Here is a 27,712-nt window from a genome sequence, read left to right on the forward strand (position 1 = left end):
AGCCCTCTGGATCCACATTAAATCTCCCCTCCTTTATTTTTTTACCCCCAAAATCTTGCCTGCAAAGGCTAAAAAATGGTAGCGATTCCATTGGTACCAACAGGCAGGTAGGAAGATTTAAATTCTTTTATTTTACTTACACCCAGTAGCCCAAAAAATCTCCAGTAGGAAATTACACACTTATTTACAAGTAATTTTTTTTAAAAAAAGAAAGAATATAATGCTTTTCTGCATGCTGTTCACTTGACATCTCATCTAGTTCAACCCTGAGAAGGAAAGACATTGTGTATACATAATTAGATTCTATTTAGAGGAACATTTAAACTGAGGAATGAAAATCTAGATAATTTCGTCTAATCTATCCATCATGCCATTTCTTTTATGATTTAATGATGAACTTTGTGAGAGAATTTCTGTGCTTGGACAGCATGAAAAACACACCTGACATTTCATTCTGCTCACCTGTGACCTCCCTATTATCCTCTTCAGTAATCCTTGAATGAAACATTTCACGAGCTATTTGCTCTTTCCTGGCTATATAATTATTATGCTGCTTATTGCTTTTGTTTCGTTGATTAATGAAAGGCATTTAATTTTTGAAAGTTTGAGGCTATTTTCTAATTTGGTATGTGTCTGTAAGGCCTATGTATGCATGTTACTTTAAGATAACACTTTCAAGTCGTTGAAGGCATTTGGCTTTACCTCATGGTTGAGAAAACCCACAAGGCATGTGTTATCTTTGAATAACACATGCCTTGTCAAGTCTTCTTGGGTCCATTTTTGAGGGACAAGCTAGCTCTTACATTTGTACTTTACATTATTTTGGCCTTACCCATTGTCTCCCACTCAGTACTGATATGCATGTTATTCAGATATCCCATCCACAAACTGTAATGGAAAAGTTTTATGTGAAGCATAGCCCTTGAATCTGGAAACACACATAGAACAGATTTTGCCTTTCAATGAGAATATTTCAAGACATTCTTCACCCATTAAATATTTTCAAAGTAGCATCCATATATAAGAAACATCTTAGCAGGCTAGTTTGAAAACTTCCAAGGAAAGGAAGAGGTAAATGTGAAAAATTAAGATTTACACAAAATTAAAACTTATATGTTATTTACATTCCAATTCTATATGACAGCAATGGAGAATCTCTTCACCCAGAGGCTGGGTGTAATCCACGAGGCTTTTCCATCTGGCCAGTGGGTTTCTACTGTCATATTAGTAATGACAGCATTTAAATGTAGGAAACTATTGCATGAAAATAAACAATGCTTTGCAGCCCAGGATGGTGTTGGCATAGAACTGAAGTCTATTGTTGCACTGAATGTCGCTGGCAGATCAATGGCCCTTTCACCCTAAACATGTATAGCACTATGATTCCACTTTAACTACCCTGGTTGCATCCTGTGGAATCCTGCAGTTGGTACTTTGGTAAGGCACTAGAAACTACAAACTGGAGGATTGGAAAGCCCACAGTTTGGAAGCAATCGATATACATTCCTATCCACAAAGATATACATTCTTATCCACATAAAAGATTGCAGCAATTATAGAACCATTGCACTAATTTCTCATGAAAGCAAGGACATGCTCAAAATTCTGCAGGACAGATTCCTACCTACCTACCGATCTATTTTCATAGATCATGAAAAACTATGGCTTCTTCTTGAGGAATGGATGTACCACTCCACCTGCTTGTCTTGATGCATAACCTGGAGTCAGGGCAAGAAGCTGCAGTCAGAACTGAATACGGAGGAACAGAATGGTTCCCAATCAGTAAAGAAGCCAGGCAAGAATGCATTCTAACACCCTATCTGTTCAACATGTATGCACACATATATCATACGCAGAGCAGGCTTAGACTCAGAAACATGAGGAGTGAAGATCGGAGGAAGAAACATAAACAATCTAGTATATGCAGATGATACCATACTACTAGCAGACAGCAACAAATACCTGGAACAATTGCTGAAAAAAGTCAAAGAAGAAAGTGCTAAGGTAGGCGTAATGCTGATTATTAAGAAAATAAAAATAATGACCACTGAAGAACTACATGAATTCATCTTAGATAACAATACAGTAGAAATAGTCAAAGAACTCCCATTACTGGGATCAAACATTGACCAGAGTGGAGACTGCAGTCAAGAAATTAAAAGAGGATTAGGACTGGGAAGGGCAGCTATGAAAAAAAGGGACAAGATCCTAAAGAGCAAAGATCTAATACTGAATATTAAAGTTAGGATCATCCAAGGCATTGTATTCCCCATCACCACAGATGTGTACAGATGTGAGAGCTGCACAATAAAGAAGGCAGGCAGAAAGAGAATCAGTTTATTTGAGATGTGGTGCTGGAGAAGAGTGCAGAGGAACCCTTGGATGGCCAAAAAGACAAATATAGGAGTCATAGAACAGATAAAGACCAAACTCTCCCTGAAAGCCAGGAAGACTAAACTGGAGCTGTTGTACAGTGGACCCTTGTTATACGCTGGGGTTTGGTTCCAAGATCCCCCGTGTATAACAAAATCCGTGTATGCTCAAGTCCCATTAAATTTAATGACAAAGCAAAATGGTGTCCCTTATAAAAAATGGAAAATCAAGGTAAATTTATACTTTTTTGGAACATTTTCAAACCGTGTATGCTTGAATCCGTGTATAAAAAATCCGTGTATAAGAAGGGCCGACTGTAGTTAGAACACACCATGAGAAGGAAGGACTCACTAGAAAAGACAATGATGCTGGGAAAATTAGAATGGGAAAAGGATGGCCACATGTCAGATGGATAGATTCAATTAGGGAGGTCATGGGTCTGAGTTTACAGGACCTAAGCAGAGCAGTGTAGCACAAAAGGTCTTGGAGGTATCTCATCCACAGGGTCACCAGGAGTCAGGGACAGCTCAAGGTCAGCTAAAAACAACAGCAACAAGGCACTAGAGCTCTCTGGCTGAAAATTTTACATACTTTCCCTAAACTGGAAATCCCATATTCCATAGGTGATTACCATGTCATTTAAAGTGGAATCATAGCACTCTGATTGTGTGGTGTAAAACGATTGATCCCAGGAAGCTAATGCACTGGTATAAACAATCATGGAGTAGTGTCTTTTGTCCTGGGTAGCAAAGTGTTAGAAGTAACATCACCACCACCATATTTATTTATATCCTGCCGTATTGCCCATAACAGGGGCTCAAAACAGACTGCAAATTAAATATAGCTAAATAACAGTATATATCAAGGATCAGGATTAAAATGGATCTAAACTATTGTTAGAAGAAGAATTTAAAACATAAAGTTGAAAATAATACTAGAACGTACTTTGAAAACTGTATAGTTAAAAGCCCTTTCTTTCCAACTTACCTCTGGCCTTTCCCGATATTCTTTGTCTCTTCCTGTGCAGGACCAGTGCTGCTATGTGCCTTCTCAAATTGAAATTCAGCCCAAATGAGTGACAACAGTTATATATATTGGTTTTAGAAATGACTTGAAGGCACACAGCAACAACAATTTCACAGTAGAGTACGGCAATCATTTATTTCATCGGTTTATTTAAACCATTTATATAACACCCTCCATAAATATTTTTACAAGGGTGGTTCACTATGGAAGTTAATATCAAAACAGCATCAAGAAAGTATATATTAGAGTGGTTAAAATCAATAGCACAATACATGACAGCAAATTAGAACTGTGAAATGAAACATTTCATGTCCAGTGTTTATAATACAGCTTCATTCAAAACTTTAAAATACAAGTCTTTGAAATGTCCCAAAGAATAAAAAGCTACATGATAAAATGAGCTAGAATCATGGAATCAATGAATCTTAGAGTTGGAAGAGACCACAAAGGTCATCTAGTTCGTATCCCTGTCTTGCAGGAATACAAAGCACCCCTGAAAGATGTCCATCCAACCTCTGTTTAAAGACCTCCAAAGATGGGAAGTCTGCCATCCTCCATGCCAATCTATTCCACTGTTGAACACCTCTTAAAGTAAAAAAACAAACAACTTTTCTAATGTTTAAGTGGAACCTAAACTATTTAGATGTTAAAGGGAAAGTGATTAACCCATTTTCCTTTCTTAAATAGGAATTTACATTATATGCGCCTCATCAAACTTGTGCATTAAGCCTGTGTTTAACATGATGAGCATGTCACCTAATCTGACCCTCAACCTGACAGCTAAATAAAAATACCACGCAAACTTCTTTGGGGTGGGACTTCCATAACCAAGGTATTGCAGGTGAAGAAGAAGAAAATAACCCACTTCTTTATTGCTTTTCTTTTATTTCTCATGGAGGTCGTAGTCTAAGGATGAAGAACATTTTAGTATCTGCATAGGATGATATTCAGAAGGTAATACCTAAGCTACTTGACCTCAAGCCCTTATGGACTTTAAAATTTAAGTCAGCACTTTGAACTGAGCCTTGAAGCAATGCAGGAGCAAGTGTAGAGCTTTCAAAGCTGAAATGTTCCCAGAAAGCTGCCCCATTAAAATTCTGTCCACCCTCTTGTGAACTACTTGCAGATCTAGTAGAATAGAATAATGTTGGTAGTGCAGCTCTATGACATGTCAAGCTATGTCTGCTGAAATAACTCATGAAACTTTGCTAGTCATATTAAAGCTCTCTTGTCTTCTGCTTGAAGAAGAATATATGTATCACTACGTATTTTAAATTAAAAGCACAGTTGGGCCTTCTTATACATGGATATTTTATGCACAAATTCAAGCAGCCATGGTTTGAAAAAGTTTTTTAAAAGTATAAATTTCAAATATCAAACCTTAATTTTTCATTTTTTATAAGGGACATCATTTTGCTATGTCATTATATTCAATGGGACTTGAGCATACACGGATTTTGTTATCCATGGGGGATCTTGGAACCAAACCCCAGCGTATAACAAGGGTCCACTGTAACACTATAAAAGCTATGCCAATCTGGTTGAATTTCGGAAGTCATTTAGTAGCATTCATATTAAGATGTGGTGTAGATATATATCCTAACTCATACTGTGTTTTAACATAGTATTCATGTGCCTGTATGATCTAGAAATACTCTTAAGCATGTCATGCATAGTTGCTGTGTGCCTTCTAGTAATTTCTGACTTATGGAGACCATAAGGCAAACCTATCATGGGGTTTTCTTGACAAAATTTGTTCCCAGTGAGTTTGTCTTTGACTCCCTCTGAGGATGAGAGAGTATGCCTTCCCCAAAGTCACCAAATGAGTTTCAGCAGCTGCGTAAAGATTCAAACACTGATCTCCAGAGTCATAGTCCAGTGCTCACACCGTGCTGGCTCTCCATGGATAGTGGCTCTAAAACATGATGCTTAGGATGTACCAAGCTAGCTTCAGCATGTGCTACATCACAAAATGTGGCATAACTAGCATCACAGCAATAATATGGGTTTGACCTCAAGATATAAATCCTTTAGAATTTAAATTGCCAAATACTCCTGTGCTTGCCTATATTTCACAGGCAATACATTATTTACAGAAATGCTATGAAAGTGAGGCTTTCTATAGCAAAGCTAGGTATTATACAGTCAGCCCTCCTTATCCATAGATTTTTTTAATCCATGGATTCAAGCATCCACGGCTTGAAAATATTCAAAGAAATATATATATTCCAAATAGCAAACCTTTATTTTCCATTTTATATAAGGGACACCATTTTGCTATGCCATTATATTTAATAGGAGTTGAGTATCCGCAGATTGTGTTATCCAAGGGTTGATCCTGGAGCCAAACCCTAACAAGGACCCACTGTATTTACAGTAGATTGCACCCATAAAGTAAATTCAATGCAAACAAATAAATAGCAACAGAATGCTATCAAATAATTTGTTGCAATTGTTACAAAATATTGTCTCAAGCAGGATTTTTTTGGTGAATTGGACTTCTTATGTATTTAATGTTTAGGTTTTAGTATTTCTATTTTAAATTTCAAATTATTTCAAATTTATTAAAATCATTTTTAAATAAGGATTTCCTATGGAATCCTGAGATTTGTAGCTTTGTAAGATCTTTGGCCTTCTTTGCCAAAGACTGCTGATGCCTCATAAAACTACAAATCCCAGGATTCTGTAGGATGGTGCCATGACAGTTAAAGCAGTGTCAAACTGCATTATTTCTACACTGTAAATGCACTCTAAGTCCCACTGAGGTCATTTGAATTCATTTCTGAGGAGATGTATGTATTGTTAATATAAGTGGAATTTGCGCTAGTTGGGGGGGGGGGGGGGATTAAGTAAATAGTCAATAAAATCACCTCCAGTTTTCAGTGTCTACCAGCAGTGTTTTCTGTTCTGTGACACTGCACAGCCCTGACACACAAAGCGGATTAGTAAATCAAAAGAAAGAGACAATGAGAAAAGAAAACCAGTAAAACTGATTAAAAATAAGGTTGAAACCAAACTACCACCACCACCACAAAAAATCAGAACTGAAGGGTAGAGGGGAAGAGAATTAAAATTAAGAATGCTTCTCTGTAATATTGAGCTTTGGGGTGGCATTCATGTGTCTGTGAAAAAGAGGGGTTGAAAGAGTATCTGGTGACACTTCAGGGTGCTGTAATTCAAAGTGGATTTTCTCAAGGAAATCCCCTCTTAAATAACAGCGGTCTTTCCTTCCTCTGCTTTTCACAAGGTGCGTTTATTCCTTTTGTTTACATTAGGAAGCAAATTGGAGTCTTGCAGAACAAGATGTTCTGTTCTAAAATAGGAGTAGCTGCAGCAGTTTGCTTTTGTCTAAGTATACGCAGAAGGAGAAAAGCTTTGCCCATTTCTCTTCTCCCTTCTGCTGAAATAACTGAGTTTAAACTACTTTTGCCATATGATTTCAGTTTGCAGTAATTAAAGCAAGCTGAGGATGAAGGCAGACAATGGAACGAGAAGAAAAAATGGGGACATTTTTAAAACACCTTGGAAAGTGGGATGACAGAGGATTAACTAGGGCTGTCCCTGCCAAACTGGGACGGATGGAGGGTATGTATCTGAAGTTAGTGAGATTTTGAATTGCTTAGGTTTGGATGGTTTGTTTGTTTGTGAGGACAAGTTGTCCTTCCTGTGCCATTACAAGGTTATCTTTGCATAAGCAGAGAGAAACATACTGAGAAATCCCTACATGCTTTCCCCCTTGCTTCAAAGTATTTGAAGTTGTGGGTTTTTTTTTTTTTAAGAAAATGCAATTAGAATTTGATGATATTTTTGTTTGGATTTTAATTATCTCGAAACAGATGAAGCACTGGAAGAAAATGCTTGTTTGCCTTACATGTTCATTTTCATTTTATATGAAAAGTATGGGAAACTGTTGTGTACAATCAAAGCTACAGCTATTTGTATTCATCTAACAGAGATTAGGTATAGATGGGCGGTTTCTTCCACCTGTTTTTATTTTTAATCTAACTAAAACTGGAAAGAACCTATGCCTCTTATGCTTTCCTCCTTCCGTTCGTCGTGATTAATTATCTACTTGTACACAGATTCAGGAGTTTTTGATGATAGAATTTGGATTATGTCTCAACTTGTTATTGTTTAATTTACACAGAGCCCTGTAAAAGTACATGATGAGATATTTGCTAGGAAATTCCTTCCAAACAGAAATTGTCTACAAGGGCAGTCCATGGTTCTTTGGCTTTCATTCCTAAAAGTGGTTCCAATAGGAAGGGCTATTAATGTTTAATGGTGATTTAACATCCAATCTTCTGCTGGCTCCCAGAAAAAGATCCCACATTCATTAAAAAAAATCTTTCTATAGTCCAATGAAGTTCTGTGAACATCTATCACTTGGAAGTCTGGTCTTCTATGCTGAATCTAAAAATAATGTAAGATCATTAGATCAAGGTTGAATTTCAAATCTGGCTTTTTAACCACTCTGTATAATTAAATAATGGATAAAGTCCAGTTTGAACATGCTGCTTAAAAACAAGCTTGTCAGTTCCTGTTACATAGAACTGACATACCTGTTTTAACCCTTTGTTTTCATTACATGTCTGAGTAGAAGTTTAGTTGCATAGCAAACTACATGTACCATGACTTTAAGCACTTGATACCGAAGCTAAGTAGGATGGAATTGTTGTAAAATAGAAAAGTTCCATGTTGCATGGAAAGATAGCATAGTGATGTCCCACAGAGATGGTAATCATTAAGCATTTTTAGAACAGTTTTGATAGATTTTGGAGGATTTGCTTATCTGTGAAGCAGTTTGTATTGCCAATATATGTTGAATTATTTCAGTTGGAATAATTTCAGTTCTGAAAATAATTATTTACTGTGGAAATGCGATCACAGTGTTTAATAGCTCAATGGGAACTGTGGAATATGGGAAATGGTGAAAAGTTTGATTGTATGTAAGCCAGATAAACCAAACTCAAGACTTCAGAACAACAGTTCACAAAAGAATTGAACTAAGCATCACATTAATGATTCATGTGGAGATAATTAGACAAATGAAATTAAAAGTAGCTGGGATTCACACTAATCTTTAAATCCTAAGAAAATTTATCCAAAGTCCTATCAAACAAGTTGGAGGACTTGGCTGCAAATCTCCTCAATCATCATTTGAAAAATGATTTCATATACCTTTTGTCATGGGCATAACTAGCTTTTTTCCCCCTTAATCATGGAAAAGATCCTGGCAAGGAATCATTCTGTAGAAGCAGCATCAATAATAAGGTGTAACTAATGTCAATAGGAATCACAAAAAGGCCATGAGAGTCCAAGGTCCCATACAGACAGGCCAAAATAAAGCTGCTTCGGGTCACTCTGGAAGTATGCTGTTCAAATGCTGCATGAGTCCTAAGAGGCCAGAAGCCGCGCCAAAGCCACAATCCAGTCCTAAGGACTGGAGCACAGCTTTGGCACAGATTCCAGACTCTTAGGATGCATGCATCATTTAAACAGCATACCTCCAAAGTGACCTGAAGCAGCTTTATTTTGGCAGTCTGTATGGGGCCCAAGACTCTATGAAACATAGTAGAAGTGTTATTTATTAGGTTTTCTGTGGGGTTTTCGGGCTGTGTAGCCATGTTCTAGAAGAGTTTCTTCCTGATGTTTTGCCAGCATCTGTGGCTGGCATCTTCAGCATTCTCTGCCAATGGAAGGAAATCAAGGAGGGAGCCTTCCTAGCATCCCTAGGGAAGGAGTTCCAAAGTCTGGGAGCAACCACCAAGAAGGCCCTCTCACTTGTTCCCACCAAATGAGTCCAAGAAAGTAAAGGGACAGAGAAAAGGAGATCTCCTGAAGAGCTCTAATGAGCTCACATAGGGAGATATGGTCCTTCAAATAGCCTAAACCCAAGCCATATAAGAGGTTATGGGTTGGTTCTTTCTCTCTCTCTCTCTCTCTCTCTCTCTCTCTCTCTCTCACACACACACACACACACACACACACACACACAAGCTAAGATTGAGACAGTCATACTTCAGCCACATTATAAGAAGGCGTGAGGCCACAGCAACCGCACACTGCAGCCCTGATCCGGCCTTTCCTATTTGCCTCCTGGAAAGGGTGTGATAGCCACAGTGCCGCGGCTGAAACCCACTGCATGACCTTAGGGAAGTCACATGTTCTCAACCTCAAGGGAAGCCAATGGCAAACCTCCTCGGAACAAATCTTGCCAGGAAAAACTCAAGATAGGGTTGCTTTAGAGTCACCATAAGTTGGAACAACTTGAAGGCACACAACAACAACAACATCAAGCACTGTAATTACATTACTTTGCAGTGAATCTCAGCTTGAACTTCCAATCATCACTTATCAGACAGCAGGTATTGCAATCAATGGGGATCTGTTGTTCTGTTGCTTGGGAAGCAGCTGGCTGCTGTTTCTATCCTATCCTGTGATCGATCTCATGTGCGACAGGAAGAAGCAGAACCTCCACTGCAATTCCCCCTCATGTCCAAGATCGTTCATGCAAGGGAGGGTGGGAACAGCAATCAGCTGCTTCTGGATCAACAAGGGAAAAGACTGCTGTCAATCCCAGTGGCTGTTTCCTAGTAAGTGGAAGTAGGGAGACTTTCATGGTTTCTAATTCACTCCTAAACTAGAGCAAGCTTAGGGACCATGAATATGTAATGTTCATGAGTGTCTAACTCCAGATTACACATTTATAACGCCCATTAGGGATTTCTGTTTGAAGTAATAAAAGATGTACACAAAACTGTTAAGCATTTGGGAAATGTATGCATAACGTGAGTATATATTAGATGAGCGGCACACGAAAATGCAGGATGCAGACTTTCAAAAAGAAAATTGTTATATATAGCTACATGCGACAACTCAAAACTTACCTTTATTTGGGGCTGCCAGAGAGAGGAAAGTTCAGAAATGATGTATTTTTCTTTCCTGAACTGCAAGTGGCGTTTCCCCACTACTTTTTACCACTGTGAATGAAGATGGGTTGTGAGGAAGGGGAGAGGTGACCTGATGTCCAAATTTACTGTATTAATTAGTCCAGATCTTTTTCTCTGGTCACCATTATGAGAAAGCTGTTGCCACATTCAGGCTGCTTAAGAAGCCTCTGTGACTTTGAAAGAGCCAGGAGTCTTCCTGCATACTTTCTTCTGGAAGATCTGAATACCATTTCTCTTTATGAGACAGTCTTGTCAGGACCAGTTTTGTGCATATCAGCGTTTAGCAACCCTGGACTGAGTCTTGACTGTTCAGCATGACATTCATTCAGCTTAGTTGAGCATTCCCATGGCAATTAATTTATGTGCCTCTACTGCCATCTTCTGGAATATATATATATATATATGTATACACACACACACACATACAGAGAGAGAGAGAGACAGACAGACAGACACACATACTGCATAGGCACACACATATGCAAACATTCATATACACACAGGGTTTTATGCTACCATGCAGCCATCCTTTGGAAGTGTTATCACTATCCTAATCTGAATTGGATAAATGGAGGGGGGAGCACAAAACAGTTATCATATAGAATATAACAGAAGAAAAATACACACACTCAATTGTTAGCTTTGTTAGTCTTGTTGTAGGAAAAACAACAGAGTCCTGTGTTATGTTAAAGACTAACAAATTTATTACAATATGAGTTTTGTGTCATTTAAACTTTACCATTAATGTCTGCACTTTTTTTGCATTTCAGTTCTCTTCTACCTCAGTGTTTACACCTCTCCCCTAAAACTGCTGACAAACAGATGGTTCCCAATGATAAAAGTACTAAGGGAAGGTACTCACAACATGGCAATGAACACACATAACATTTGTGCACTCTCTTTTATTTCTACCAGTTGGGACAATATTTCCCAGCTTTAGTTATGATTGCAATATGCAGTTCTCATTGTTATTTCTGTCTCTTCTCACTTGAATTTTGGATAGATCTTAACATATTTTTTAATTGATTGGTTTATGAGTTACAGACATTAGAGATGGCAGTATATGGGCTTACAACTCAAGTTTGTTTGGAATCTGCAGATAAGAGAATGGCCAGTAGGGTCATTTTGAACACCTTTTGTACAGTATTTTTATAAATATATCTGGGAGCAAATGCGGTATAAAGCATGACAAAATAAGTGGTGCAGAACTGGCATTTCTTTTTAGACAACACTGATGTTCTGTCACAATGCAGTGGAGGATAGGGAGTCTTGGAGATATCTCATCCACAGGGTCGCCATGAGTCGGGATTGACTTGAAAGTGGTTAACAACAACAAATGTGTGTACTCCTCAGCCTAGGGACAGTGCTTCTCTGCAAAACTGATTCACCTGCCCTTTAAAATAGGTTTCCATCATTTACTTCTTTAAATATGTATGTACTGTGTTTCTGTGTTAAATTTTATAAAGAGTTCATTTCTGGTGCTGCACTGCTCCAATTAATTGTACCTTACCATCTATGATCACTCAAGCATTTTGCAACCCTTTTTGTTTTTAGCAATCTTCATCAAGAAGCAAAAAGCAGAAGGTTTTGTACTCTGTGTGACTGACAGGATATATTCAGCTTTCTAGGTTACAGGTTGTGCATTTCTGGACAACCCATAGACTCTCCCAAACTTGCTGTCGAGAAGGCATTAGGTTGGGGAAAAGCTGACTTAGATTTTCCCTATGGGTAGGCTGTGGTAGATGGTGTGTGTGTTGGCTCTGCTTGTGTTTCCTTTTGCTCTTCTTTCATATGCTAAAAGGAAACTGTGTGGCAGATGATCTCATCCCCTTGCTTTCAATGGAAATAAGGCTGATCTCAGGGCGAGATGGGAAACTGTTTTCACATCTTATTAGATAATGGATGAGATGTAAAATCAGTTCCATGGTGGAAGAACACCCTGGAGGTTGATAAGTTTGTCAGAATAAATAGGCCTTTCCTGACACAAATGCATTAAGCACTCCCCTGTTACAGCACAGCGTGGATTATAGAAGAAACAAGCATCAGTTTAAGGAAAGATAGGCTGGTTGATGGGAGCTCCTTCCCCCTCTTTAAGCCCCATGGAACTCCTCCAATCCATTGGGACTAAAATTAGCATTTGCATGACTTATGGTCATGTATTAATAGTCCCCTGGAACCCCTCCTCTTACATTCTTCTTATTAGTCATGATGGATTCATGAGAAAAATTCAGGTTCAGAGGCAGTATGGCCTCTAAAAACCAGCTTTTGGGAGGCAGGCTGCTTCAAAGGAGAAACGGGACTCAATAGAAATGCAATATTATACAGCAAGGCTCTTCTTAGCCATGTCTTTAATTAAATATATGATAGGTAGAGAATGCCACTTGTTAATGTATATTCAATAGCATTATTAGAGGCAAAGTGCATATTAAGCAACCTCCTCCTCTTCTTCCTCCAAAATTTTCTTAAATGCCTTTTTTCTTAGAAAGTCTCCAGACAATTAAAATCTACAGACAATACAATTAAAATATGCAAATGATAAAAACAAAAATGATAAAATTTGTTGTTGTTTGCTTTCATGTTGACTATAACTTCTAGCAACCCGATGAAAGCAAGACCTCCATGAGCCTTGCATGCTCAGGGCCATGACTTCCTTGAGTCATAGCTACCTGTTATATGGTCATTCTCCTTTTCCTACTGCTTTCTACCTTTCTGAACATTATCATCTTTTCCAGTGAGTCACTTCATCTCATGATATGTACAAAGTATGATAGCTTCAGTTTAGTCATTTTGGCTTCTAGCAAATGTTTAGGCTTGATTTGCTCTCAGACCCATTTATTTATCTTTTTAGCAGTTCATAATATCTGCAGAACTCTCCTCCAGCACCACATTTCAAAGGAGTCAATTTTCTTCTTGTTAGTTTTCATCATTAACCAGATTTCACACCTATACACAGAAATCAGAAATATGATGATTCTGACTACAATATAAAATGACATCTCCCACCACCTCGCAAAAGAGGTGGGTGCAATGAAATATTAACATTTTAAAAACAACCTTAAAGGGGGATTCTCTCCCTCACTTGTTGCTTCTTTTCTAGGCCTTAACTTTATGCTGTGTCCGCACTGATGGGGAAACCAGGTTTACCATCGGGGCTCCCGGATCTGTGGGGAAGACAAGCTGTCCACACAACCGGCACCCACAATGGGCCAGCAGTACTGTCCAAACACTCCCTAGGAGACCCTTTTCCTCTTTTCCCATGGCTTCTGGGGCAACAGCCATCCTATTGAGCATCAATCTGCTATACTATATATATATATATATATATATATATATATATATATATACACCCCGCTCTTTTGCCAGGACTGGGACTCATGGTACTGCCATGCTAATCTGCACTTGTGCAATCAATTGGCATGCTTGTAAAATGAATAGCTCTGGAGGAAACATGCAAACTTGAATGTCAAAGTGCTGCAGTAGGGAGTTGTAAGTTCTCCATTGGAAAAGGTCAGTGGCTTGCCCTCTGGCCTGTGCTTCCCCCCGCCACCTCCCCTGCAGTCTGTACACTCATGTGATTCTGTGGAGTTTTTGCCCTGATTCAGAGCAAATAAGGACTTTCTTTACAACAGATAATCTCCTGAATATCACCTAAAGGAGAATGATACTAAACATCAGTTGTCCCAAATACATGCATTACATCCACTATTCCTTCTAAAACCAGGCTTGTTAGGCCTGGGTTTAGCCAATTATTGCAGGTCAGAAATATTTTTGTAGTACAATGTGTTAGTAGCAGCATCTCAACATATTGAGAGAGACATACAAGTCATATATACAATTGAGTGCTCTGCTGCATCGCTTTTTATTGCTCCTTTAGATTATTTTCCTCATTTTTCACTTGTACAGTTTTATGTTGCTAGCCAGCCTCACCTTTCTTATCATGTAGCTTATAAACACTGTAAATAAATAACTAAAATATAAGTGCTTTTGAGTATACAAAGGCCAGAGGTATTAAAAAGTTATGCGATTAACACATCGTGTGGAGATTCACACATTTTCATACGCATGCAAATGTAACATTAGAGGTAAAGAAGCTTCACTGAAAATATGAGTGGGACTATGGAGACCAGCATCCTTGGCAGATTTGAAGAAGGGGTTGGCTTGTGGGAGATATTTGGTGAGTTGGAAGAAGAAGCTATAAAAGACTAGCAAAACAAAAGGGACTTGTGTTTGCTGTTGCAGAAAATGGGAAACCATTCAAGCTGGAAGGCAAAAGAATGGGTGATGTGGTCAAAGTAATGAGCCAAGAAAATGTTTTCAGGTACTATTTTGATTGGTTGAAAGCCAAACAAGAAGAGATCCCACAAGGTCTTATGTTTCCTGGATTAACTGTGTTGAGTCTTTCCATTTTCCCCATCTTGTCTTTTATTAGTGTTAAGAGACAAATGAAATCTAGCACCTTAGGAACTAACTCATTAATCACCTGGCCCACAGTATTTTGTCTTTTTGTTGCTGTGCATGAAATCAGTTGTTCTTCTGGAGTCGATTACAGCTAGCAAACCTACCAAGCATGCACAGAACACCCATCATAAAATAGTGTTCCAGTCCACAGTGGATTTGATGGATTTTGTGAATCATCATAAGTTCTGCATTCTGATATTGATATATCATGCCTGGCCTCCATCGACAGCTATTGCCTGTGTGTCTCAAAAGGCTTCCATAAGGAAATTCAGCTTATAAAACAGCAAAAAACCAGACGACTGCAGGGTAATCACAATCAGCACTTCAAACAGATAAATTTGTGAATCTGTCCAGTGTCTGTTAAGTAATTCATTTATTCCTGTTCTTCTGCCTCTAAGGTACTCGGAATGGCTTCACTACATAAGGAATAAAAATAAGAAATAAATAAGAAATACGGACATTAAAAACTACCATAAATACACGAACAGGATAAGAACATATGCCTCTTTCAGGCAGGTTTTATAGGAGAAGAATATGGTGCAGGCTGTTCTTCTACCTGCTGGTCCAGAAGATGAATGATGGTATGATGGTTGGACTGAATTAAGGGATGTTGCAAAAGTGAAGGTGGGGCTGGCCACAAGGAAGGCCATTGCGACTTAGTATAGATGTTTAATGAACATTCAGCCGGCTAGAGGGGCAAAGAATGAGAAAACATAAGTTGATTTAATTCAGATCTTGTCTCATGGAAGCATACTGGATGGTGAGCTCAACGAATCTGCCACTGATAATTGAGTTGACTCAGTTAGTAGCTCAAAGGACAGGTACTAGTTGCGAATAAAGTTATCCTGGGCTCCCTTGGTTCCTTGCTTTACAGTTTTCTCACCTCAGGACTGATGAGATGAGGGGAAGCCAGTGCAAATTAACAGGGTCCAGCAGTCTGAAGGGACCTCAGAACCTGACTATATTGTATGTGTTTATACGCTCCAACATGATGAAAATCAGGCAAGTATGGTCAAGCAACATCAAAGTGGGGTCAAGATGGCAGTAGTCATTAATGAGAAAAAACACACAAAGTAGGAGTGGCTGCAGCCGTTTGCTTTTGCCAGAGCCCACCGGGAAGGGCAAGATTCTGCCTGCTCCTCTCCTTGCCCTACTGCTGAGTAAACTGAGTGCAAACTACTCTTGCACATTCAGCTCAGTTTGCACAAACTGAAGTAAGTTGAGGACAAAGGGAGAAAGTAGGAAGAAAAGAGAGAAACTGGAATAATGTAAAACCAGTTGAAAAGTGAGATGACAGAGGAATAATCAGGATTATCCCTGTCAAATCAGGACAGTAGGAGGATATATACATTTTTGTCTTTGCTACAGAACATTTATATAAAGCTTATATGAAGTATGAGGAGGGCCTCTTCTGAGATTTCTGAGATCCTGGGATCTTTAATCTTTTGCAACTCTGCAACTCTCCTTAGAAGCTCTTCTCTTGCAAGACTTGTGCTAGTCTTAATAATAATAATAATAATAAAATTTTATTTCTATCCCGCTTTTCCATGGTGATCAAAGCAGCGTACAGTATGCAATTAAAATACAGACATGTCAATAAAACGATTTAAAATATCATATTAAAAAAAAAACTAATTACACAGCCAGCTGAGTTGAAAGTCCGAGAACATAGCCAAGGTCATAACAAATGGGGGGAGAGTGTATAATATCACATCTCATGGGGGGAAAGCTTGGTGAAAAAAATAGGTCTTAAGGTTCTTTTTTAAGAGATCCAGGGAGGTGGTTGAACGGAGCTCGTTGGGAAGGTTATTCCACATTTTTGGGGGCGAGATGGAAAAGGCCCTTTGCGAGGTCGCCGCATAATGCGCAGTTGGGACCTTCAGCAATTTCTTCCCGACAGATCTGAGTGTGCGGGGCTGATTATATGGGGAGAGGCGGTCCTCCAAGTACCCCGGGCCCAAGCCATTTAGGGCTTTGTAACCAACACCTTGTATTGCGCCCGGAAGCGAATAGGCCTGCCTCACATGTACTAGCCAGTCTTGAGCTGGCCTGGCAACTGACAGGGCTATCATGTATTACTATTTGGAAAACCTGGCACCCTTAGCTGAGAGTACCCCCAAAAAATTCACTGGGGCCCAAACTTGCTCTCAGAAATCCTGCCTGAGCCACTTTATTTCTGATTGTCAATAGCTATACTCCTGGTTTGAGTCCAGCAGTTAATTTCACTGTTGTTGTTGTTGTTGTTGTTGTTGTGTGCCTTCAAGTCATTTCTGACTTATTGTGACCCTAAGGTGGGTTGCCTTAGAAGAATAATCAGGATCTATCATGGAATTTTCTTGGCAGATTTTTTCAGAGGGGGTTTGCCATTGCCATCCTCTATCCTAGTCGTTCCCAAACTTTGGCCCTCCAGGAATTTTAGACTTCAACTCCCAGAAGCCCTGGCCAGCTTGGTCAATAGTCAGGAAATCCAGAAGCTGAAGTCCAAAATATCTGTAGGATCAGAGTTTGGGAATCTCTGCAGAGTCTATCCTAACTTCCAAATGTCCCAGTTTGCCAGGTACAGCCTCAATTAATCCCCTGCTGCTCCACTTTTTTCAGATGCTTCAAAATGTCCCAGTTTCTGTCCATTTTCCATTTTGTCCTCAATTTACTTCAGTTGTTGCACACCACATTTAAAGTGCAAAGGTAGTTTGCCCCAAGTAACTCATGAAGGTGGAGTGGAGAGGAGGGGTGGAATCCTGCCCTTCCCTATAAGCTAGGCAAAATCAAACTGCTGCAGCATTCCCTAGTCATTAATAACTTTTTCCACCACGTGTGTCCTGATGTTCATTTGTGAAATGTTGGAGGGTATGGACTGTACTTTTCTAGCACTGTGTTGCCATAGCTTCAAATATATTTCAATCACTCTTCCTCAGCAGCTCTTAACTGGATAGGGAAGGAAAAATTATTTCCACTCTTCCTGGTCCTGTCATTTGAGGTGAAAGAACCTCCAGAGCTACCAAGAATTTTGCTGCCCCAATGCAAGTTCTCAAGAGGGAGCAAAAACTGGAACAGCAAAATGTATAATTCCATTGCCTCATTCCTCAGCCTTCATATTTGCCATGTAAAAAGCGGAATGGAATGATTCCACTGTCCTGTTCCATTTTGCATAAGCATCCTTTCTGCAGTGCTGCAATGAATTGTGATTTCCTATGGTACTTAAACTGACAATAGAAGTGTGACAGAGTACAAAGTGGAACTGCAAAGATGAAACATGAGGCAGATAAACATTTTAGTGTCAAGTACTGTTGATATGTCTATTTGTTATATGCAAGAGCCAGCTCTGCTTCAAAAAACCAAGAGTGGTTTATCAGTTTGGTTTCTCTGTATACCTAGCCACTGAGAAATGCTTTAGCCTTCTGAAAGTGAGTCAAAACCGTGTAACTCTCAAGTTTGCATTGTTGACTTTTTGTCTTGTTAGCAAGGACGCTGAAATTAATTGGCATGTGTCAAAGTAGGTTTCCTCATTTTAAAGAAGAGAACAGAGGTAATACAAAGATATTTTTATCTATGTATTGTTTAGTTTTTTTTAAAGTTGGAGGAAATGCATCACATGGCTCTTTTGCTCTTTTGCTAGGTACACTAATTTGTCAGCTGTATCATGACTGTCTGAAAAGAGATGGAGAAAATTTTGAAGGCCAGAAGCATAAATGATTACTGGAAATTAACTGAAAAGTTGTGTCTAGGTGTAATTGAACATAAATGGAAAGGAGAAAAATGTGTCCTGGCCTGGTATGGAAGATGGGAATAGAGGAGCGTGATTTGTAAGCTTAGCCCTCAAGTAGTCATGACCCTTTCAGAATGTCCTGCCCTTGAAACTTGAAAAGTGTTGAGAGTGTTTGGGTGATGACTCTCTTCAGCTCTTGCCTTCTATTGATTTTATTGTTGTTTCTACTTATATTATTGTATTTTATGCAATACATCATAAATTATTATTTGGGAGGAATGGCCATAAATTTCTGTACACTCCTTTAGTATGTTTATTATTTCACATGCAGTGCTGGGCACTTGTATAATTAAGTTAAAAGTTTTACATACATAAACAAATACAAAACTCACACACAAACACAAAATACAACACGCACACACATTACTTTTTCATCGCTTGGCTTCTCCTTCCCCTCACCCTCCCATTCTGTCTTTCAACTATTCACTTTCTTCAGTAGGTCACACATTGTGTGGTTTGTTAAGGCTGGAACTTTGAACCAGTGTTCAGGACTCCCATTCTGAGCGAAGGGAGCAAAATGCGTGCTCTTATTCCCCTGATTTTCACAGACAGCACTTCTTGATTGGGATTGGAAAAGCCAAAGGGATTCAGAGATACAATTTTGCAGGAAAATGTCCTGCACATACGTGGGGGCACTCACGACATTTCTGGTTAAGAATTCTCCACTTTTGATTCACTGTGATTTTTCTAGCCAGCCATGTATTGCTGAACTTGCAGTAGATTAGTGTCCCATATCTGAAATAAACTAATCTTTATCATCATTTCCTAGTAACCAAGGTATTTGAAGGGTAGGTGAATAGCATGGGGAGGGGAAAGAAAGAACAAAAGGGTTAAATAGTGACAAAACTTAATTGACTGGGTTGCAAAATAAGCTCCCGTGCATAAAATGTTACCAGATATGTTGGACTCACACTATCTTATCCTCAGGCAATATCATATTATGAGTTCCGTAGTCCATCTGGGGGAAGTAACCCAGGTTGACAGGTCAACAGCAACAACTTCATTGCCAATTTGTGTAAATCCCACATCCTATTCTGGAAACTAACAAGTAATTAATTGATTGATTAGTTGATGGTACTGTAACTAATTAAATGTGTGTGATTATTTGTATTAAAAATGAGGAGTTCATCCTCCAATTTTTCACTTTTAACATGTTGAATTAATTTTCAGATCAGACAAATTCTACTTTTTGAATATTATTCCCATTGAAACAAAAATGTACTTCAGTGTTTTGTTAAGCCAGGAATAGGCAAACTGGTACCTTCCAGATGTTTTGGACAATGGCTACCATCCACTCTAACCAGAATGACACTGGTCAAGGACCATGGGAGTTGTAGTTCAAAACATATGCAAGGTACCAGTTTTCTGTCCCCAGCACTAGGCAGATCAAATTTTGAACTGTCAGCTGACCAAGAATAAATGTACCAAAAAAAAAAAAACCAAGACAGATGTTTCACTTAACCTCTGGGCTGACAAGTGGAATGGGTTGGGGGAATATCTTAACCAGGAACTCCAAAAACAGAATATGGCCTGTTTATTAGCTGAGAAGCCCAGTATGTGTTCAATCTAGTAATGGTTTTGGAGTTCCCATTAAGAAATTTCTGTAGTTTTGATTCTAAGTCATCCTTAATAGGCCAAAACATATCAGGTCTTTCAACTAATAAACATACCATCTTTTCATGCGTCCTTTGTTTTTCTTATGCATTTCATTGGATGATCCACAATTTTTGCTTTCTTTTCCCCAAGGGAAAAAAATTGCCCAGCCTGTTCTTGGCTCTTTAACACAAGCTTAGCCTCCAGAATTTAACAGAAATTTAACAAGGATGTTTGCCCCCTTCTAACTGTTGAAATTTAAAAGCATTGCTAAATGTTCTAGATCAGAAACTGATAGCCCTAAATGAATTTAAGGTAGAGCAGTGTGCTATATAGCAATCTTCTCAGGCCATCTGATGTGAGAGTTCAGTATTTATTTTTTTCCCGATGTGCCAGGCAAGAGCATCATATTTGTGCCCATTAGCTACAATTGTTTGTTTCTTCTCCGGAAATTCACCAGGGACTGGCAGCCAATAGATTGGGCATGAGTCCAGGAATCTATGTCTCAAGTAGATAGAGAATTTGGGCACTGACAGTGACAGGTCCTTTAGTGTGAAATGCAGTTCCTCCATTCTCCACCATTCCCCATCCATTCTCCATTCCATTCCCCAACTTCATTCTTTCTATAAGCAATATTATGCATTTGAAGACCTCCTTAATCTCTAGGAAAAATTATGTAAAATTCACTAGAGGTGTCCTTTCATGTTTCCCCCCAACCCATCCCACTTGCCAGCCCAGAGGTTAAGTGGTGGGCAACAGAACTTGATGACAGTTCTGTCCTAACCTCCTTCCAAAAAGGCTGTTGAAGCCATTTTATTTTACTTTGATCACAGTCATTTGCAAATGATTGTGATTCTATGAACAGAAGGAAAAAGAAGGGGACCTCCTTTGTAATAGAAGTCATCTTATTTCATTGCAGAAAATTATACATGGGATTGTGCTAATGAGGAGGCTGAGTAATAAAACGCATGGTTAGAAGCAATTATGAGAATGTAATGGGGTAAGAGAAACGATAGATCGGCTGGTGTAGAACCCTCTATGACTGCAGTATCATGGCTCTTTTCCTAACGTTTGTTTTATTTCTTCTGGCTTGCTTTCTCCAGTTTGTGTTCTGCCGTGAGTGCAAAGAAGAATACCATGAAGGTGAATGTCTCACTCTCCTCGAAACTCAAGAAGCCACAGCCCAGAAGGTATTCAGCTCCACATCCATAGCGTCTCAGTAGCATCTTGTTGAAAATTGACTCTGACCTAACCTAGCTCAAAGAATTATTTGGGGAAATATAATCAAGAGTGGAAACAGTTATGGCAATTCTCAAACTAGAGATGCATGTGGATGGCTACAGAGGACAGGAGGAACCTTGGATAACTCCATGACATGCCATGGTGGGAGATCCTGAATTAAGTTAACATAGCAAATAGAGCAGGGGTAGGCAACCTTTTTGAGCCGGGGGCCGGGTTGCTGTCCCTCGGACAACTGGGGGGCCGAAGCAGTGGGGTGGAGCTTCCACCCTCTGGGGGAGGGGCCGCATGCTCCGCCCCTGGAGTAATAATAATAATAATAATAACAACAACACTAACAGTTACTAGCATGGAAACTACTAAAATGCAATTCAGAATAGAAGGGAGAAAGCATGCACCACTGTCTCAACCCAGAAAAGCACAAGGAGCTGAAAGGAGTTTTTGCAAAGAGACCACCAAGGGCAAGTAAATAATAATAATACTAACAAGTTACTACTAAAATGCAATTCAGAATAGAAGGCTAACCCCCCTCCCCTAAAGAAGCAACCAACCTCTCTCTGGCTTGCTCTTGCTCTTGGCTCTTGCTGGCCGGCTGGCTCCTCCTTCTTCCTCCTCCTCCTTTCCCTGCTCTTAGGGAGGAGGAGGAGGAGGGCAGAGGGCAAGGTGGAGCCTGATGCAGGCCTGCTGCAGCCCCTGGAGCCCTGTTGGAGTGCTCCAGGGGCTGCACCGGGCCTCCTAATGGGTGCCGCCATTTTGTTTTTCAAAATGGCGGCCGAAGTCTCGCATGACCTTTGCCATCCTGAGGTCACGCGAGACTTTGGCCACCATTTTGAAAAGCAAAATGGCGGCCGGAGCGATGCGAAAACGGCAGGACTGCACAGGGGCCGGCAGGAAGGCCTTGGCGGGCCGGATCCGGCCCGCGGGCCGCAGGTTGCCGACCCCTGAAATAGAGTTTCTCAAGGAGATATGTAAAATTGTATCTTTTTTGCACATTCATAGTTTGCATGCATTCTAGATGCACGTCTGGCTGTATCTTAGTTCCATAAACAGAAAAATATTTATATATTCAGGCAAGAATGAGGATTTAGAGGGTTGCAACCACCCAAACTGCTATGCTAAATGTGGCAAGGGAAGCAAGGAGAAATATGGAAGCATAGCCATCTTTAATATCAGTATGCAAAGGCATTTTGTAGCACCTTTGAGACTGAAGAGATTATCAGACAGGGGAAAAAACTGATCTTCATGGATTAAGTCATGGATAAATGCATCGGAAAATCATTAGCGCAATCGCACTACTTAGCTTGGAGTATGCCTTTTTCTTCCCTGATTTTTCCCCATCTGATAATCTTCATAGTGAAAGATATAGCATGAGCTTTTGTAGACTTGGGCCCTGTACAGGCCGGCACAAAGTACTGGGGGCAGAGTTGGGGAGCAGCGTCTTAATAACGCACACTCAACTCCACCCCCCCCCCCAGGGCACCCTCATGCCATGTGCCGCTCCAGATGGCGTGCAACATCATGACATCCAAATGATGCAGTGCCAAAGGGGCATCGTACAGCCGTGCTGCCACAGCTATGGCACCCTTTGGAGGGCCCAAAAGAAGCTGCTTTCTGCGGCTCCTTTTTGCACAGTCTAGAGGCCGGATTAGAGTCATGGCATGAGACTGCTGAAGTCCTGATCTGGCTGAAGAAGGGATCAGGGCCGTAGCTAGGGGAGGGCAGGGGGGGCAAGGCCCTGGGGCCCCCAGTCAAAGGGGGCCCCACGCCACGCTGCCCTCCCTCGCCTCGCCTCGCCAATCTCTTTCTGTCTTCCTTGCATGGCCCGCCCAGCCTCTCTCTCCCAACAACAGGGAAGTCAGGAAGACTTGAGTCCTGGCCATGTGGGGCCTGAAGGGGAGGTGCCAGGCTGGCAAAAGAGAGCTCTGCCTCTGGAGGAGAGCAAGGGAGGGATGAGAGGCTGCATTAGGCTGCATCCACACTGGAGAAATAACCGGGTTTGGCAGCGCTTTAACTCTTTTTCTGGCTCAAAGCTATAGAACTCTGGAAGTTGGAGCATGTTGTGGGGCCCAGATATCAAGGCTTGAGTGTTTTCCTGGCTCATGGCTATGGAACTCTGGGAGTTGGAGCATGTTGTGGGGCCCAGATATCAAGGCTTGAGTGTTTTCCTGGCTCAAGGCTATGGAATTCTGGGAGTTGACATATGTTGTGGGGCCCAGAGCTGAAAGCTTAACTCTTTTCTGGCCTCCTTTTATAGGACACGTCCTACTTTTCACACTTCTGCCCAGAGGAATTTCAAAACATCCTCTATTTTTTGTAAGATGACCAAATGTCCTCCTTTTCTAGGACATGTCCTATGTTTCAACTTTCTGGCCAGTGAGGAGGAGGAGGAGGAGGAAGGAGCTGTGGGAAGAAGGGAGCCATGGAGGGCATTCTATAACAGAGCAGGAGGAGGAGGATGGAGGAGCCAGGGCAGCTCAGAGGGAGGGGAGGGTTGGAAGGAAAGAGGAGGAGGAGGATTGCCAAGGGAAATTGGGCTGCGGGGCCAAGCCAGAGGAGGGATGTAGGAAAATCAGGCTGTAGAAGGAACCTCTTTTATTTTTGACAATTTATGTGTATGATTTTTTGGGTGACATGTCTGTGTGCTTGCTTGTGCTACTTTCATTTCCTCTAGTTCCTGGATTATTATTATTATTATTATTATTATTATTATTATTATTATTATTATTAGTGTTATAAGAGGATGCTACAGTCAGAATGCCTGAACTGCATTTCCCTTTTATTCCCAATTGATTCCATGGGTCAGTTCCCCCCTTTTTTTAATTTTTTTAAATTATTTTTGACAAAATATGCGCATGTTTTTTTTCTTGAGGCAGATATATATATAGATAGAACGTGGCTAGCAGCTTGTTCCCTTTCCCTTTCATTTGCTCGCTCCCAGTAAAGGGGAAATGATGCAAAGGGCAAGACTTGCGAATGGAATGCTACAATTCAAATGTTACATTTGTTGCTCTTGTCAATTTGGCCAATTGGCAAAATGATACATGTTTTTGCTACTGTCTCTAAGGAATTCAGGAGTAGCCCTGAATTGCTTTTAAGAGCAAACAAAAAATGCATGGCAATCGCATCCTTTTCTGGCATTTCCGAGGTGAGGAATTTTTTATTATTATTATTATTATTATTATTATTATTATTATTACATGTCTAAGAGGCATTCTGGGGTGGCAAGGAGGGGGGGATACAGGATACATTAGCTTGCATTTTGGGGTTGAAAATGGGGCCAAGGGCAGATCATAACCTGCACTGACCCAAATGCCCAAAACACACACACACAAGAAGTTTTTAAATTTGACAGAATCTGCACATTCTGGCACCTGGCTCTTTAAAAAAAAGGAGGGGGGAAGCACACTTCCGATGCCCCATTGAGTGCTGCAAATGTCACCTATGACGATCGTTTGATTGACAGCAGGCGCCTTCACGTTAAACCCGATTTCTGAAGAAGGCATTCGGGTTAAAATGCCCCTCAATTTGTAGTGGGTACTTGCTTACGGAGAGATTTGGGAGGTGCCCCCCCAAATCTGCCCAGTTCCTTCAGGAGCAAAACCGCCAGTGGGAATGGAGCCTAAGGCTGATGGGAATAAAGAGTTCAGTAACATCTGAAGAGTCACTGTTTTCCATTCCTGGTACAGGCAATCTTGAGATGGATGAACTAACAGTCTGAATAGTCCTGTGTCTAATGTGACTGATCAAGACTTACCATTCAGATTGACACAGATGTCCCTTTTTATTAGTATTAGTATTAGTATTATTTATGGTATTTATACCCTGCCCTTCAGCCCTAATGGCTATCAGAGCGGCTTACAATGATTATTTTTAATTAGATGGTTCCCTGCCCTCAGGCTTACAATGTAAAAGATACGACATAAAAGGAGAAGGGAATGGTGGTGGGAAAGGGGATGAGGTCCAGTGGTTCTTCTCTCCCTCAGAGGCCTGGACCAAGGCAGATGGAATGGAGGGAGGGCTCTTCTTCTTCAGGCTAGCCCTGATGGAGCTGGGCCTGCCTGGTCACTCCCTCGCAGGCCAGAAGATGACAGTTATGGAGGGAGGAGTCTCTTTCTTCAGGCTAGCTCTGATAAAGCTGGGCCTGCCTGGTCACTTCCTTGCAGGCTGGAGGATGGCAGTTATGGAGGGAGGAGCCTCTTCCTTCAGGCTAGCCCTGGTTGAGCTGGGCCTGCCTGGTCACTCCCTCGGAGGCTGAAGAATGACAGTTATGGAGGGAGGAGTCTCTTCCTTCAGGCTAGCCCTGATGGAGCTGGGCCTGCCTGGTCACTCCCTCGCAGGCTGAAGGATAACAGTTATGGAGGGAGGAGCCTCTTCCTTCAGGCTAGCCCTGATGGAGCTGGGCCTGCCTGGTCACTCCCTCACAAGCCAAAGAATGACAGTTATGGAGGGAGGAGTCTCTTCCTTCAGGCTGGCCCTGGTGGAGCTGGGCCTGCCAGGTCACTCCCTCACAGGCCGAAGAATGACAGTTATGGAGGGAGGGGTCTCTTCCTTCAGGCTGGCCCTGGTGGAGCTGGGCCTGCCTGGTCACTCCCTCGCTGGCCGAAGGATGACAATTATGGAGGGAGGAGTCTCTTCCTTCAGGCTAGCCCTGGTGGAGCTGGGCCTGTATGTTCACTCCCTCACAGGCCGGAAGATGACAGTTATGGCAGGAGATTATTTAATTATTGTTAGACCTCGTAATGATTTCCCATAGGATTAGAATAGGTGTTACATATCAGAGCACTACTTAAACTATTACCTGGGATCCCAAGAAACATGACAGAGTGAGACAGTACTGTCTGCATGTTGCTCAATCCTAGGCTGAGCCATATACCACAATAGCCTAACTGAACAGACTCTGCAGCCACTGCACGGTGAATGTGTATTTCATAGGGAGTCAGCAAGAAAGCAGAAGCATCTGACTATGTCCCTGTAGCCAGATCCAAATAATTACAGTAGCACTGACACCTCTGGAGGAGCCTGGTGTATCTCAGAACTGATGTCTTCATTTTGCATCCAGCTATGAAGATACAGCCAGATGCTTCTATGATCCCACCCACTCCCCACAAAGCATGGCATGATCTATGCAAGACAGCTGCAGGAGCTTTTCACTACCTCAGGGAGGCTTTGGGTGCTGAAGAGTAAGAAAGAGAATACCAACCTCAGTAACACCCAAAAAAGGGATATACGCACAAATGAGGGAAAATTACATGTGTATATGTCCTTAGCAGGGTGTCAGTCTATGTGTTCTGAATCCTCCTAAAAGCCATTTATGAGAAGTAATAGTACAGTACAGATGGAAAATTGTAGTTATTGTAGCCACTGGATGATAAAAAAAAAAAAAAAAGATTAGATTTCCACAAGTTTTCCTAAACTGTTTGTCAGTAACTTTTAGATTGTACAAGCATTTCCAAACATCATGTCATGTATTTATTAGACATAACTTGATCCTGGATTAAAGGGACATAAAAAATAGCATATCTGAAGTTATAGTCTCAGGATATATATAAAATTGTACTTCTTTTGTGCATTCACATTCATCAGGCCTTGATAGGCATTGTAATTTTGATGTGACCATGCATCCAATATGCACATCTGGCTCTGCATTAGCTCCACAGACAGAAGCATATTTGTCCATTCAGTCTTCCCTTGCTGAATTGGCTATACATATTACTTCAGTATCAAATTTGTTTGTCTTTGGTGATTTAAAAGTTTATGGTCATTATGTATGTAGTTCCTCACTTGAATAAATTTTGGGATTAGGAGATGCACACAAAGAGACATGCTTGCATTTGAACTGATCTTTCCCTGCAGTTGTTTAGAAATGTCCCTTCTTTGACTTCATGTACTTTGATATCTTGCCACTTGGTGGCACTGTATTACTAAAGTAAAGCCATTTAGTGAGTCTTACTCCTTTGAAGTGGTTACTGAATACAATATTTTTTTATTTTAATATGTATTTTCCTACTCTGTAGGAAATTGAATCTGTAGTAATTATTCTTAATGTTTACAAAACCGCTTTCGTTAATACTTTGGAAGTTATCTACCTTTTTGTTTCTAATTTATTGATAAGAAACCTTTTGATCTAGTCTAGATGATATGATGCAGATTATATATACAAAGTGCTTACTAAAACATTAGCAGCCTCTTCATCACCGGACATCCTTCCCTATTCAAGGGTATCATTGTGTGCACATCTCAAAAGTTCTGAAAAGATGGTGTCACTGTAATTCTTATTATTTGTAGAAGTGCCTAAAATAAGTGC

At 40.5% G+C, this 27,712-nt stretch overlaps 1 protein-coding gene across 2 annotated transcripts in view; it reads left to right on the forward strand.

Moving 5' to 3' along the window:
• PRKN (parkin RBR E3 ubiquitin protein ligase) overlaps positions 1-27,712 on the forward strand; it is a 938,258-nt gene that overhangs the window by 894,721 nt on the left and 15,825 nt on the right. For both annotated transcript variants that reach the window (XM_089530072.1, XM_089530073.1), the window contains one exon: positions 21,273-21,359. In XM_089530072.1, coding sequence (XP_089386198.1) covers positions 21,273-21,359 — 87 coding nt within the window. The remainder of the gene's footprint in view (positions 1-21,272; positions 21,360-27,712) is intronic.

The sequence above is a fragment of the Sceloporus occidentalis genome, unplaced genomic scaffold (assembly GCF_023333645.1).
Source record: "Sceloporus occidentalis isolate IW3139 unplaced genomic scaffold, rSceOcc1.0.p SCAF_6, whole genome shotgun sequence".
NCBI classification, from domain to species: domain Eukaryota; kingdom Metazoa; phylum Chordata; class Lepidosauria; order Squamata; family Phrynosomatidae; genus Sceloporus; species Sceloporus occidentalis.